Here is a 14,717-nt window from a genome sequence, read left to right as displayed (position 1 = left end):
AAGTGGCAGAGCCAGGATTCTTTCTGACTGGGAAGCTAATGGAAATACAAGCGCCTGTTCCACCTTCACATCAAATGCACTGAACTGCCATACAGCACTCGGCTGCTGCCTTAAGAGTGTTGTGGGGACAACAGTACTCATTCCAAAGCGGAGTAAAAGGCTTCGGGCCAGAGACCACAGCTAAGGGGAATGTAATCAAGTTTCTGAAAATCATGAAGAATGTGATCAATTGTCATATTCAGGTATTAACGTCTACTGTGTTCAAGTTGCTCACTGTTCAAGAACATCGTCCTGCCAAGATCTAAGTAAGCAGTGTTTGTATAGAGAAAAACAGTACCTATTTGGGAACAGGTTAGCACAGATCTGGTGCCAAATGAGTGGTGAAGCAATAAAATCCCCAGAAGGAGAGAACCCGGTAGGCTGTTAGGTCTGGAGGAACCCCTGAAAGACAGGGAAAGAACAGGACGTAGGTTGGCAGGGGTAATTCTAGGCAGAGAGACCTGCCTGAGTAAATACATGTGGTGGCTAGGGTATACTGAGGAGACAGGTACAGTTGTGATGAAGGCATAAGGTAGAGTATTTGTGGGAAAGGCTGATATAATCCCTCATCTATTGGCTATTTGGACTTTATTTTCCCTTAGTAGGGAGCCACTAAAAAGGCGGGGGGAGTTGGAGTAGCTGTTGTCAAACAGTATCTCAAGATTTAGCTAACTGTGATGTATAGACTTATTCATCAGATCTCAAAACGCTGCTGCTGCTGCTAAGTCGCTTAAGTCATGTCCGATTCTGTGCTGCCCCATAGACGGCAGCCCACCAGGCTCCCCCGTCCTTGGGATTCTCCAGGCAAGAATACTGGAGTGGGTTGCCATTTCCTTTTCCAATGCACAGAAGTGAAGAGTGAAAGTGAAGTCGCTCAGTCGTGTCCAACTCTTATCAACCCATGGACTGCAGCCTACCAGGCTCCTCCGTCCATGGGATTTTCCAGGCAAGAGTACTGGAGTGGGGTGCCATAAATGAATTCCCGTCAGTAAATAAATTCCAGTTATATGCATGTGTGTGTGTGAGAGAGAGACTCATCATGTGGTAGGTTAGTGATGAATTCATTACCTCAGAAGAGGCCAGGAATAGAGTAGATCAGCTCAGGAATGATGAATCCAGAGTGTGCAGGGCAGTGACCCTAACCTTGAAGTCACTCTCGCTGGCGCCCGTGGTCTACCACAAAGCCTCCCCTGGTGACACGTTCAGAGACAGAGCACTGCAGAACCCGTTTTGCAGAAACCAAGGAAAAGCAAATATCTGAATTTTCAGAATGTGTGTCCCCATGTCCATCGTGTGGAAGTTTTAGAAGATCCCTCTGGCTTCTGTCTGGGGAGCAGAGAGTGCATTGGAGCCAGGGCTGACGCAGGGCAATGTGGAGGGAAGCTAACACGTAGTCCAGGCAAGAGAGGATAGGAGTTCACCCAGGGGATCAGCGGCCAATGGCGGCTGGGTTCTGGGTTTATCTTTGAAACGAGAAAATTTGCTGATGAATTGCGTGAGAATGGCCTGACTTCCAGGTTTTGGGCCTGAGCAACTAAAAGAATGTAATTGCCATTTGTTAAGATGGGAGGAGCGTGTTTGACCATTTGGGCTCAAGAATGATACCCAACTGGTAGAAAAATAGAGCAGGGTCAGGACTCCTCTTTCTGTTCTGGGGCCAGCAGTTCCTCCAGGATTTGGGGGCTGACTGCTATTGGCCAAGGAAATCCTTGCACTGGGACCTGAAGTTCCCAAGTCTCTTTTGGCCTCTTTTTCCGTTTTTGCCAATTCTGTAAACCTTACCAAGAAGCCTGAGAGGAGAGGCAGCAGTGAGCCCAAAAGGGACTGTCCTCTCCCTTCCTGGTCCCTACTGGCTGTAGTGGTCAATGGTAAAGGCTTGCCGGTACCTGCAGAGACTCCCAGCTGCCTTGCCTTACCACCGGCTCGGTCACTCAGTCTCCCTCAGTCCATGTTTTGTTTTGTTTAAATCAACTTTTTACCCATATGCTTTGGAATTTAAAGAAAAGGGGGGATTAGATTTTCTAAACTGAAGAACTCTATGGTTTCTTACAGCTTTGAAAGATGAGGTACTAGAGATTGGGGTACTAAAAGCTCCAGGTTTTTATAAGTGTGTGCTTTTATGGTAAGTCCATGGTTCTCCCAACAGTACTTGCCTATCATTTGTGAAAGGGAAGAATACCTGCCCTGCCTGCTGCTCCAGAGTCTCAGCAGGAAGCGAGTGCTGTGCAGTGGGGGTGAGAAGACTTTGAAAAGCACTGTACAAATGCCAGGAGAGCTTTCTTACTAGGGTTGTGCAGGGTCTCTGTGAAAAACAAAAAGGAGAACTTCAAGTCCCTAATGTAGAATGGGAAAGGCTTCCTGTTGCTTAATCAGTCGAAATGACCTAGAATACAAGCTGAGATTAACATACGCCTTCTAGATTAGGGCTAATCAGGGGCAGGCTGAGCAGATGCAGGGACAATCCTGGCCTGATTACTGAACCTCAGCATTTAATCATCTCTCTTGCAAGGGCAGCCAGCCGATTTAGTGCGCGCTGGGTTTCCAAGCCTCTAGCCCCCTCCCCCTTTCCTTGCCATGGACATAAAGGCTGCTAGGTCAGAGACACTGAGATGATTTAATCTAATCTCATGTCAAAATGGCTGTGTGTGTGAGATTCTAAAACCCTCACAGTGGGATGGTAATGCACTTATTTAAGGTGGAGGCAGACTGAAACTGTGTGTAGAGAGTAACGCCTTGGATTTCAAGGCATCCGAGGTTATGAAATGCCCTGTATATGGGATTTCTCCAAGAAGCTTTTTAGATATGAAGTCGCTGTCACTAGTCATTCACTCTCGAGATGGCTTTGTATGGGAGTCATCACCCAGTTGTTAAAGGCCAAATTTACTCCTTCCCAAGCTGTGAAGTACAGAATATGAGGTCTTTTAAAATGGTTTTATTTGGATGAGCTTTGAATGGAGTTGTTTCTGTGTTGCTTTTTCTGGAAACTTCCTAATCACCTGAAGGCTCACCCATGTCAATCATTCTGTCCTGGGGTTGGGGGGAAGGTAGACACCTGTGCAATCTCAGAAGGCAGGTTTCATTCAACTGTGTAGAAAACACCTGCTCATTGCTAGGGACTCAAATACGGAGATTCCATCTCTCCCTTAAGGAATTTACAGTTTCCCTGGAGATAAGACAAGTAACCAGTGATAAAGTATATGACCCTCACCTCCTCCATGGAGACCAGTGCAAAGTGCTGTGGACCCTTGGGAGAAGAGGAGCTCAGACAGGAGAAGGAGAGACTGCAGCTGAAGGAAGAATAGAAGCCCATTCAAGGAACAAGCCAACAGTCATTCCAGGCAGAAGTCAGAAAGTGTGCACACCATGGAGGCAGGTGTGGAAAGAGCCTCAATCAAGTCGTTCACCTTCCTGGAATTCACGTATCACCAGGCTGAACTAACTGAGCAACAGGGGCTGATGTGAAAGGCTGAAATACCTCCAAAGGGATTTGGACTTTATATTCCATGGGCCATTGGAAACCAGTGAAGAATTGTAAAAGAGGAGAACAAAATCAGTTTGTGTTCAAAAGATTATTCCGGTTATAGCAGTGTCAGCTAGTTTGAATTTCTGCATTTGAACCCTTTTCCATTTTATTTTAGGGCAAATCTTCCATGATACTAAAAAGTGTTTCAACAACAGTGTGGGACATGGACCCACATCATAGGTAACCCAAACACATCATAAACCAGTAAGAAAGAGATTTAATTCTAACAGTTCTTCCAGTTTCTCTCCATCCCAGCACTGACCCAGGACCGTTGCTCGTAGTCAGTAAGAAGGTCCCACAGTATTCAGTGTATTTGTAAAGTTTGTAACTTGTTATCCCAGCTTAGAGCTTTTGAACTGAATCAGTCTCAGAAGCAAGAACAGTGAAATAAGACTGATATTTGCTTCTGGTTTTGGTTGCTGTTTGCTAGCAGTACTCTTGCCTGGAGAATCCCATGGACAGAGGAGCCTGGTAGGCTACAGTCCGTGGGGTCGCTCAGAGTCAGACACGACTGAGTGACTTCACTTTCACTTTTCACTTTCATACATTGGAGAAGGAAATGGCAACCCACTCCAGTGTTCTTGCCTGGAGAATCCCAGGGACGGGGGAGCCTGGTGGGCTGCCATCTATGGGGTCACACAGAGTCGGACATGACTGAAGCGACTTAGCAGCAGCAGCAGTGTGAGGGTTCTTTGGAGGTGTCCTGGTTTTGCCACAGGGCATTTGGCAAAAAACGTTACTTTATTAACTTTGTCTGTTTTGACCAGAAGACAGGATGAAAGTGATGATGGAGATCCACTAGGATGATGGAAGGGGGTCTTGGTCTTCACATATTCACATATACTCAGGCCCATTCCTACAGTCTGGATGCCAGGGACTAGAGCCCAGCCACACGTTGGTTAGGGCCCGCAATAAAATCCCTTGACCTGCTGCCCTTGAGGCTGTGCTGATGCCAGTATTTGGCATACCTTGTACCTCATACTAAACATGAGCCAGAGCCAGGCCTGACCTTGAAGGAGCCCTCAATCTAGGGCTCAATCTAGGTAGATGGGGAAGACCTAGCTACATGCATTAGCCAGACCTACCAGATTATATCCTATTGTCCAATGCTTACTGAGAATCCCAAGGAGGCTGCTCTCAGTATTGACTAGAGCTGGGATAGGCTTCCAAGCGGAGGGTTTTAAAAGGGAAGGTGTGGGCAGTAAGGGAATTCCAGGTAGCAAACAGCTTGAGCAAAGGCCCAGAGAAAGGAAGGTTACCAATGTGTTGGAGAATTGAGAATAGTCCAGGGTGATGCCCAGAGCACAGGGAATCAAGGCTGTAAGGGAAGTAAGGCTGGACAAATCACAAGAGTCCTGAATGCCAGGCCCAACATTTGAACTTTACTATAGGCTTTGGGAACCTTTTAACTAGCATCAGGGAATTTGAAAAGTTTGAGCTTGGGAAATGACATGTTACAGAAAGATAACTTGGGCGGCAGAAAGGAGTGAATGGAAAAAGGAACTGACTAGAGAGATGTGAAAGCTGTTTGCAAAGGTCTAGGTGAAAAACATTGAAGCCAACAGCCTTCTGAAGCTGATGTATGGGCTGGCCCCCTCCTTCCCCTTTCAGGCCCCAGCATCTCAGTGTGAGGACTGTGGGCCATGCCTTCCATTCTTATTAACACATAGCAGGGTAAGCCTGGAATCCTAAAAACGCTACAAAACAGAACATTTAGCCTCATTTCAGGTTGCATCATAAAATGTTACGGTGTTGTATTGTGTTTGTCGCTCAGTCGTGTCCAACTCTTTTTGACCCCACGGACTGTAGCCCTCCAGGCTCCTCTGTCCATGGGATTCTCCAGGCCAGAATACTGGAGTGGGTAGCCATTCCCTTCTCCAGGGGATCTTCTCAACCCAAAGATCAAACCCAGGTCTTCTACATTGGTCTGAGCCACCAGGGAAGCATCAACAAATACTTATTTCCAAACTGTCAACAGTTATCCCTGGAAAACAATTAGATACAATTTAACGTTGTAAAATTGACATGTTATTTTATGTTTGATACTTCTTTTGGCATTAGGAAGTATGCTGGTAAAACATCCCTTTTTATAATTAATTTTTATTTTCATCAAAGTGATACACAGTTTTAAATGACAAAAAGAACTAAAAGACCTTTAAAAAAAAAAATATATATATATATATATATTTATATGTACCCCAGAGGCAACACTCCATGTTCTTTTTTCTGGTATGTATGTGTATTATTCTAAATAATAGTCATATTAATTATTTCTTGAGACATTATCACAATTTTCAATAACTCAGTTTCTATGTTTATATTGTTATAAACATAAAATTTTTATAAAGGTAAAACTTGTTCACTGCCACGACGAGTGGGTATGGTTAATCCTTGCTTTTTTTTTTCTTCTACTTTTTAAGGAGTAATCACCGGTTCTACCCAATTCTGGAAGACCCCTCGAGGTACTCTATCCCACAAGCTCATGCCACATCCCCTGTGTCCTCCAGACGTACTGCACAGCCCCCATCCTGGGCCCTCCTCCTGTCCCCAAGATCCCTACAGTGGGTTCTCTGTCTCCTGGACCCCACAGCCACTTATTTCTTAAGTTTTCCTGTCTCATTTCTTTGGGGAACAACCTTCAGAGCTTCCAAAGAAAGTGTGCACGGGTAGCCGGCTTTTGCAGCCCTTACAAGTCTGAAGAGGTGTTTATTCTGTCCCCACACTTAATTGGTGTGGGTGTCATTTCATGGGCTGGAGAGAGAATTCTAGGCTGAAAGCATTTTCTCTCAGAGGTTTGAAGCTACTGCTCCATCATCATCTAGCCTCCAGGCTTGTTTTGAGAAATCCAATAATGATTTCCAGTTCTTTGTATGTGACTTTTTTTTTTACCCTTTCTCAAATCCTTTGGGACCTCTGCTTTATCCTTAGTGTTCTGAAATTTTACAAAGCTGTGTCTTAGCATCCAGATCTTTTTTCTTCTGTTCTGCTGGGTATCTAAGGGGCCTTTTCAATCTGAAACTCATGTTTTTCAGTTCTAGGGATTTACTTGCAATGTGTCTGATAATTTCCTACCTTGTGTTTTTTCTAGTCTCTAGAAATCTTTTTTATCAGAGATTGGACCTCTTAAGGTCTCCTACTTTCCATCTTTTAATCTCTTCTGCTCTCTGGAAGATTTCCTTGACTTTACCGTGTCATCTTTCTGTGGAATGTATTTCATCTATTTGATTTCTTTAACAAATTTTCTCTCATTTTAATAAAAGTATCCGTTTGTATGATACAAATCTTTTCTGTCTCTGAAGATATTAGAGTTTAGGGCCATTTGTTTTTGTTTCTGCTCCCCACATTGTCTGTCGCCTCTGGGTTCCTTAAGAGTGAGGCACTGAAACACAGCTGCTGGGCTGTGCAGGGCAGAGCGGGGCGGCCTGCAGGGCTCGGGGTGGTGAGTATCAGGACTGTGTGGCAGATCTTTCATTGTCTCCACACCCCCGACCCCTCCCCTGCCCACCCACCAGATACCTCATAGATCTTTCCTGGGGCTTCTCCAGGTCAGCTTCTCAATACAGTGGATGAACTTCAGGTGTCTGGTCAACAAAGGCCTGGGTGTTGGGATTGGTAGGACCTGCTGGTCCAGTCAGTTGAATACAAACTGTCAGCTAACTCCTGTCTTTCACTTCTTCCTCTCAGTCTGCAGTAGCCCTGAGAACTCCAGGACACAGGACGTGCAGCTTCCCCTTCTTTAATGTCAGAACCACTTTATGTATGCTTTGCATCTCCCAGAAATATACTGGGTTGGCCCAAAAGTTTGTGTTTTCCCTAAGATGCTATTTAAAAACCCAAGTCAGCTTTTTGGCCAACCCAATATATTGCCATCTCTCATTCATATCTTTTTTTTTCTCCTTCACTATAATTTTTGTTTTATGAGGAAGAAGAATTTTATATGTGCATTTATTCTGTCTTATTTAACTGGAAATTCTTTTTTTTTTTTAATATGTCATATAAAATTGTCAGTTTTCCTTTCTTTGGAAGGACTGCCCTTTTCTGAAATTATTCACTTCCTCCTCTCTTTCTACTAAACACTTCTTTTTACTGTGAAATAATAGTGATATTAGGAGGTAGTTGGGATTTTTTTTTTTAAGTTGACCCCAGAATGTATTTAAATTTATACTGGTCTATGAAATCTAAAATCAGAAAACTAATGACCTAGGCTTTAGAAAAATAAAAAAGCTGACCCAGAGGAGAGGGACAATGGCCAGAAGGCAGGCTAAGTTTAAGGGAGAAGTTTTTTCAAGCTGAGAGAAATTTGAGCATAGGCAGAAAGAGGGTTGAAGAAGTCAGTGTAGCAGAATATCCAAGAACATGAGTGGTGGCCCCTTCTAGAGAGGAAGGCAGTCAGAAGAGACAGGCTTGTTGGGAGGAGAATTCGTCCCTGAGGGGTCTGTGCGAGCCTCCTAAAGTTGGAGAGAGGCAGGCAAGTGGGGTCATCTCTTGGCACATTGGGGAGGCCCTGTTCTGAGGCATGTTTCTACAACTTCTCCACATTCTCTTTCCTGATAGTCTGTTTTAAAGAATTAAAACGGGGTGGGGAAAGGGATGTATTTGTGCCTGGACAGTGGGTATGCAGTTACCTGCGGCTGCAGACAGTGGTACCCCAAGGGCTGGAGCCGATTGCCCTGTCCAGCCATCATCTGGGAACCCATGCGCGGCACTAACGGCCTCCCCTTTCTCCCCAGGACTGGTCCAGATCCCTGTGAGCATGTACCAGACTGTGGTGACCAGCCTCGCCCAGGGGAACGGGCCGGTGCAGGTGGCCATGGCCCCTGTGGCCACCAGGATATCGGACAGCGCAGTCACTGTGGACGGCCAGGCTGTGGAGGTGGTGACACTGGAGCAGTGACATTCAGCCATACCATGGCATCATTTTCTAGTCTACTTCAAAATTTTTTACACGTTTGCAGAGGTGCAATCAAATGGAATTAAGTCTCTCGACTTTGGAAGAAAAGTTTTGTTAACCTTTTTTTTAAAAAGGAAGAAAGGCAGTGGATTTTGGAATTGCATTTTTTAAAAAGCACCACTCTTGATTTTCTGGGATTGGTGGAATAAGATACTGCATTGTCAATTTCACAGTCCCGAAAAAGCCAAATTGTGGCAGGACTTCTTTCTGCGGAAACGTGTGTATACTTCGGTGTGTGTATGTGTGAGTGTGAATATATGTATATGTGTACATATGAATATACACATTTACATATATATATAAAGTATATATATATATATGTGTATGTATATATATATATATATATATATAAAAGAAACCCGCATGGAATTATCTGTATGAAATCAAGGTGAGCTGTGGAAAAATAATTCACCCAGTTTAGTGGGTGTAGGGTACGTGGCCAGACAGCCACCTGGTTTTGTTCATACCAGGGTCATGCGTTGAGCTACTGACAAACTCAGGCAGAGGTGACCATGCCCTTCACCAAAGCTGCCTCCCAGTGGCCACCCAGAACTCTCCCTGCTGGGCTCACCTGAGAACGGAGGTTCCGGATTGGGGTGAGGTCCAGAAACTGTGCTTGCAAGATCCAGGGGCCACGTGGTCTGGCAGCTGAGACGCTCCTCGGGCTGGCCCAGATGCTGACCTTGCCACAGGCAAATGAAATGTCTTTAAAGCTCCCAGGCAGGACCGAGAGGGTTTTCTCCAGCCTCCCATCTCCTCCCCTCCCCAGGAAACCTTCTCGGTCTCACAGCTATTAACCCGTCGCTTTGGTTTTAAGGTCAGTCCTGAATTGGTCATGTGTATGAACTGAGGGTGACAGAAGTGTTAAGGGTTTGAGGAGTGCGTGCGCGCTGCGTGTGCTTGTGGGTGTGTGCATTGTGGAGAGAGAATGAGGCGGTGGGAGGAGTTGGAAGGGGAAAGGAAGGAGGGAGAGAAAAATCTTTTGAAGACCAGGGTGCACCAATGGGAGCAACCTTTTTCCCTTCCTGTGACTTCCTTTAGCTTAACAGAGGAGACAAGAACTGACAGGGGCTCCTGGCGCGAGGAAGGCTGGTCACCGGACTGAGGGGCATTGGGGAGAAGAGGGCTGAGGGTGCGTCCTGTGCCCCTGGATCAGGCCCGATCTCAGAAGGGACCCTGCAGCTGTCCCAAGGTGCATCATGCTAGGCCCAGGCCCCACAGCTTCCTTCTCATGGCTGTTAATTGGTCTGGGTGTTCTTTGTAACGAAATTCTGTGATTTCTCAGCCACAAGCCCTGAGTCTCCAGGGGTTAATTCACCTGACTTTTTGACAGGCCAAATCTCTGCTCCTTGAGTACAGGGACGACTCTTCCTCCCTCCTCCTGGGCCCCCCCCCCACTCCCATGTGTGACTGTGTATTTAATGTTTGTTTTTTTTTTTAACGCGACATTAAAAAGATTCTTCACGTCTTGCTCAGCCTTTGAGAAAAGTTTCAGATTCTTGTATTTGCTTGTTTTATATAAAACTATCCAGTGTTCTTTGTATTTTTTTTTTCCTGTATGTAATGGGGGGAGGGAAGGGAAATTTACATAAAACAGTCCTAGTTCTACAATTTGTTATTTTTTTAATTATTATTTTTTATCATCGTTGTGAAACTGTCCAGGGGCTTTAAAGTCCGTGTTCCTTTGTGGTGAAATACCCTCCTGATAGTTTGAGAAATGCCAAGAAGAAGAAGAAAAGCAGAACCCCAGTAGCAGAGCATGGATTCTGTGTCGTTTTCCATTCTGTCTATTACTGCCTCATTCAATAAATAGTTAACAATGTGGCAACAGGAAGTGGAGCTGTTCGTCTGTGTAGGAGCACTTAGCCTCTTAGGAGCTCTCTTTTGGGGTGGCTTATTCTGCTTTGTAAAAGGAATAGGTGCTTCTATTCAAGCTCCGTGATCTTTGAACCGTGTTCCTTGGCGTTGTGGAGCCCTGTAAGGGGAGTGCAGAAGGGGAAGGGGTGGTTCCTGCCTGTGTTCCCTCACCAGAACAGCTCTGTTGAATCAGTTTTACAGAATGCTGTCCAGGGGGGTTATGGCGGGGGGCATCTAGTTTAAAAATTCCTAAAGATGGTTAGAAAACCTTTTCTCTGGAGTTCCTTTTTTAGGGGTTAATTGCATTCCACATTAAAATCAGGGTGGGTGGTGGTACTTGTCCATCTGTGTCCTCCCCACATGAATGGTGTTCAGTATTGCAGTGGGTTTTCCTTCTTGAAGTGGGGGCCCCATGCCTTTGTTCCCTTAAGGCCGCCCTCCTTGGCTTCCCTCACAGCTCACTGCTTTAACGTGGCAGCTGTCATTCTGCCCCTACCTCCTGCCGCACCCCCAGCTTCGGGCCCTTCCTAAAGCTCCAGTGGCTTTGCACTCCCATGCTCGTGCCCGCTGCTTTCCTCAGCTCAAAACGATGCTCTCCTTGCCACCTCCATCACCCTTCTTTCCTTTTGTTAGGTGTTTGGGTCTGTTTCCTGGTAATAATGATTACAATAGTTGAATGCGGGAGGCCAGAGATGTTTTCCTTGCTGACTGACGGTGGCTCCATAAAGCCAGTGCCACCCTTCTCCCTTCTTCTTGCCCAAATGGCACATCATCATCTATTGTCACCAGAGAGGGTGAGCCAGAGAAAGGACTGGTGGCAGCCAGATGAAGCAGACATTATTGCCATTGGGCACCCTTGCAACAGCTGGCTGTCTAGAGTCCCTCTGTGGGGATGGTGTCTCTCCATAGGCACAGTAATTCTGTTTGCCTGGCAAGACCCAGATGCTGCCTGTTAAACAAGCGTGTGTTGAAACTCTCTTTGGTGGGGCTGATGGAGAACTTCATTTCTGTTACTGCCCAAATCACAGCAGGAGCTGCTGACTCAGCTGCCTGCACAGGGCCCCGGCAGGTGGAGTCAGTGAGTAAAGCGGAAGCCGTTCCATTGTGAGAGGGGAAGGAGTGATGGAGATGGGCAGAGTGGAGAGCATCTCTAAAGAGAGTGGCCTCTCCTGAGTGCTAGTGGACTGTCTCCAAGCAGGAGGAACATGGGCCCTACAGTCCTGACTTCTAAATTTTCCAGAGAAACTGAGGAGTCCAGATTTGTGCATGAATCTCCTGATTTCAACAATAAATCAAAAGTCTTTTACATACTCTGCCAACAAAAGAAAACCCACCTGTAGACCAGCTCTGGCCCCAGGCGTCAGTTTTGCTTTAGTGAATGCCTACCATGTGCCAGGTGAATGAAGCATAGCAGTTGCCCAAGAAACAGGATGAGACGAGGAGATGTTTTTGTGTGAACAGACCGCGGCAGCCCAGCGTGATAAGGTGCCATCTGGACAGAGTGATGTGGCAGAAGGGGTTCTGTTATCTCATTTTATCTGCTGAAGGGTCCTCTGCAATAAGTAGTTTATCATCTAGGCTCCAGACAAGGATCTGGTGCTCACCGAAACCAACTACCTTGGGCTCGGAATTCTTGCCTTTAAGTCCTACATCTGAGAAGATCCATTGGCGATGCTGGTGACCACTGGAGCCATCTGAACTGAGATGAGTGAGCCGAGGAGAACCAGAAGGGCAGGGAAGAGAAGGGACTACTCACCCTGTAAGAAGAGCCCCAGCTGCCAGTGTGCCCTGGGCCTCACTCAGACCCAGACAAGGCTCATTTCCAGCCACTTCTCACGTCGAAGAGGGCCTGCTTCTGCATTCGCCTTCCTTCCTATCCGCTGCTGTTCCTCTTCTCTCCTCATCAGCACCCTCCCAGCCCCCTGCAAAGCATCAGCTGTGGATGGAGTAGCTCTGGGCCTGTGGTAGGCCCTTTTGGTATCGGGGGGAACGTCGAAGCTTATCTGGAGCAGAAGCTTCGTGGGCTGAGGAAGACAAGCCTACATTTCCTCTCGCACCTCCATCTCAGTGGGCTGTGGGCCGCCCAGGTCCTCAGACCAGGCCAGCCTGTGGCCTCCGCACAGCTCGTGCTCAGATGCTAGCATCAAGGACACCCATCAGTGCATCCCATCTGGCCTCTGCTGTTTGCTCCAGATTGGCAGCTCTTGGAGAAGATCCACCCGGGACAGTGGAGACAGCCCAGAGGAAGGAGGCGCACAGAGCGGGGAGATAACGGCGTTAGGACTGGACTCTGAAATAGCTGGAGAATTCTGCTCCCGCTGCTGCTGGGTCCCTGAATGAGTCCCCAACCCACTCTGAATTTGAGTTTCTCCCTCCTGAGAAACCAGTGGGCTGTTAGCGGATGTTTGTTGAGTACTGGAGTGTATTTCTGCAAAGAGTTGGAGATGGGAGGGCAAAGGTACCAGGATAATACTCATCTGCAGAGCAGGGCCAGGACCCCCAAAACCCAAGTCTTCCAGAGCCACCTTGTACGGTAAGGACAGGCCTGCGCCCTAGCCCTGTACAAAAGCCTTCGTAGCTCTAGTTTATGAGAACCATGGCCTATCTGCAATTCAGAGTGTTGATATGGTAGCAGTTAAAATAGTGAGCACTTGTACAGCTCTTACAGTGTGCCTTGTTCTAAGAGAGTTACTATACGTTGTTATTTATTAGTCTTTGCAAAAGCTCTGTTACTCCCTACTTTACAGATGAGCAAACTGAACCACAAAGAAGTTAAGAGGTAGCTTATTTAATACTTGGGGAGGGGAGCTAGAAATATTCCCCAAACTTAATGCGCTTGTCAATAAAATTGTTGGTGTAACTTAACTGGGTCTCAACTCAAATTTCTTCTGAATTTATTTACCCTTTAAGAAACTAATAATTGTCAGTTATTAAATGGCTGCTCTGCACAAGACACTATGCAAAATACTTTACACCTTTATTTCTAATCCTTTCCACAACCTCAGATGGAGGTTAGATTCCATTTTATAGGTGTGGGAGCTAAGACTTGGCCAATTCCGAGAACTAGTAAAGGAGAGCTGGGGTCAGACTAATAAGCCTCCCTCCAGAAGCTCAGCTCTTTGTGCCAAGCTCTCAGGGGACAGGTGACACAAAATGAGCTGCACATCTGGATTCCCATGTTTTATATATAGAACTTATGGCTGTGCTGGGTCTTCATTGCCTTGCAGGCTTTCCTCTAGTTGCAGCAAGAGGGGATAGTGTACGGTTGGCAAACTCCAGTTGCAGTGTACAGGCTTTTCATTGCAGTGGTGTCTCTTGTTGATGAGCAGGGGCTCTGACATGCGGGCCTTCAACAGTTGTGGCCCACGGTCTTGCGGCTCCCAGGCTCGAGAAAACAGGCTCGATAGTTGTGGCGCACTGGCCTAGTTGCTCCGCGGCACACGGGATCTTCCCGGATCAGTGATTGAACCCAGGTCTCCTGCATTGGCAGACAGATTGTTTACTACTGAGCCACCAGGGAAGCCCCTAGATTCTCATTTTTAAAGGAACCTCCGGCTGAGTCCTGAGCTCAGCCCACATGCAGCCTCTCCCAGTGGTCAATGTGTTCTGAGCAGGAGTTAATGGTCCTTAACCCGAGCGTGCCATACCAGGAGCATCCTCACAGTGGCTGGGCTTTTTCATCACATGCACACACCCATGCATGCACGCACACACACCCGAACACACACAGGAACTTGTATACAGGCAAGCAACCACTACATCCCACTGAATGAGAGACCTTAGTTTCCCGGGGGTTCCTTATTCAATCAGAAAATCCACAGAACCCCAAAAACATCCATTCCCACATTCTCATTACTTCCAAATAGTTCTGCAAAAATCCAATGTTAACTTTGTTAAATGTAAAAATAATGTTTGATGTAAAAATGTTGATTTTATTGCTAAGAAAAATCAGCCCTGTGAGATTGTGCCAAGGGTGGAGGGTAGTGAAGTTGCTGGTGCTCGAACATTCTTGAGTATGAACAGTCACGTTACGTTTTTGTTTGTTTTTTTTTTTGTCTGCACTGCATGGCATGCAGATCTTAGTTCCCAGACCAGAGATCAAACCTGTGCCCCCTGCAGCTGAAGCTCAGAGTCCTAACCACTGGACCACCAGGGATGTCCCACGTTATGCTTTCTTTAAAAACACCAGGGGGCACTTCCCTGGCATCTGAGTGGTTAAGGCTCCAAGCTTCTACTGCAGGGGGCACAGGTTTAACCTCTGATCAAGGAACTAAGACTCCACATGCCAGGAAGTGTGGCCAGAAAATTTAAAAACTAAGTTAAAAAAAATAAATAAAACCAAAAGCC

General features: G+C 46.4%; 1 protein-coding gene across 7 annotated transcripts in view; it reads left to right on the top strand.

Annotated features, from left to right (window-relative positions):
* NRF1 (nuclear respiratory factor 1) overlaps positions 1-13,235 on the top strand; it is a 130,785-nt gene extending 117,550 nt beyond the window's left edge. For 4 of the 7 annotated variants that reach the window (XM_027539007.1, XM_027539009.1, XM_027539006.1 and 1 more), the window contains 2 exons: positions 5,983-6,024; positions 8,293-13,235. In XM_027539007.1, the coding sequence (XP_027394808.1) occupies positions 5,983-6,024; positions 8,293-8,456 (206 nt within the window). In that variant the 3' untranslated portion in view covers positions 8,457-13,235. The remainder of the gene's footprint in view (positions 1-5,982; positions 6,025-8,292) is intronic. The other 3 variants (XM_027539012.1, XM_027539014.1, XM_027539010.1) reach the window with 1 other exon arrangement.
* Positions 13,236-14,717: the final 1,482 nt, after the last annotated feature.

Source organism: Bos indicus x Bos taurus, chromosome 4 (genome assembly GCF_003369695.1).
Source record: "Bos indicus x Bos taurus breed Angus x Brahman F1 hybrid chromosome 4, Bos_hybrid_MaternalHap_v2.0, whole genome shotgun sequence".
NCBI lineage: Eukaryota > Metazoa > Chordata > Mammalia > Artiodactyla > Bovidae > Bos > Bos indicus x Bos taurus.
Note: the sequence above shows the minus strand (reverse complement) of the source record. Positions and strands in the feature narration are given on the sequence as shown.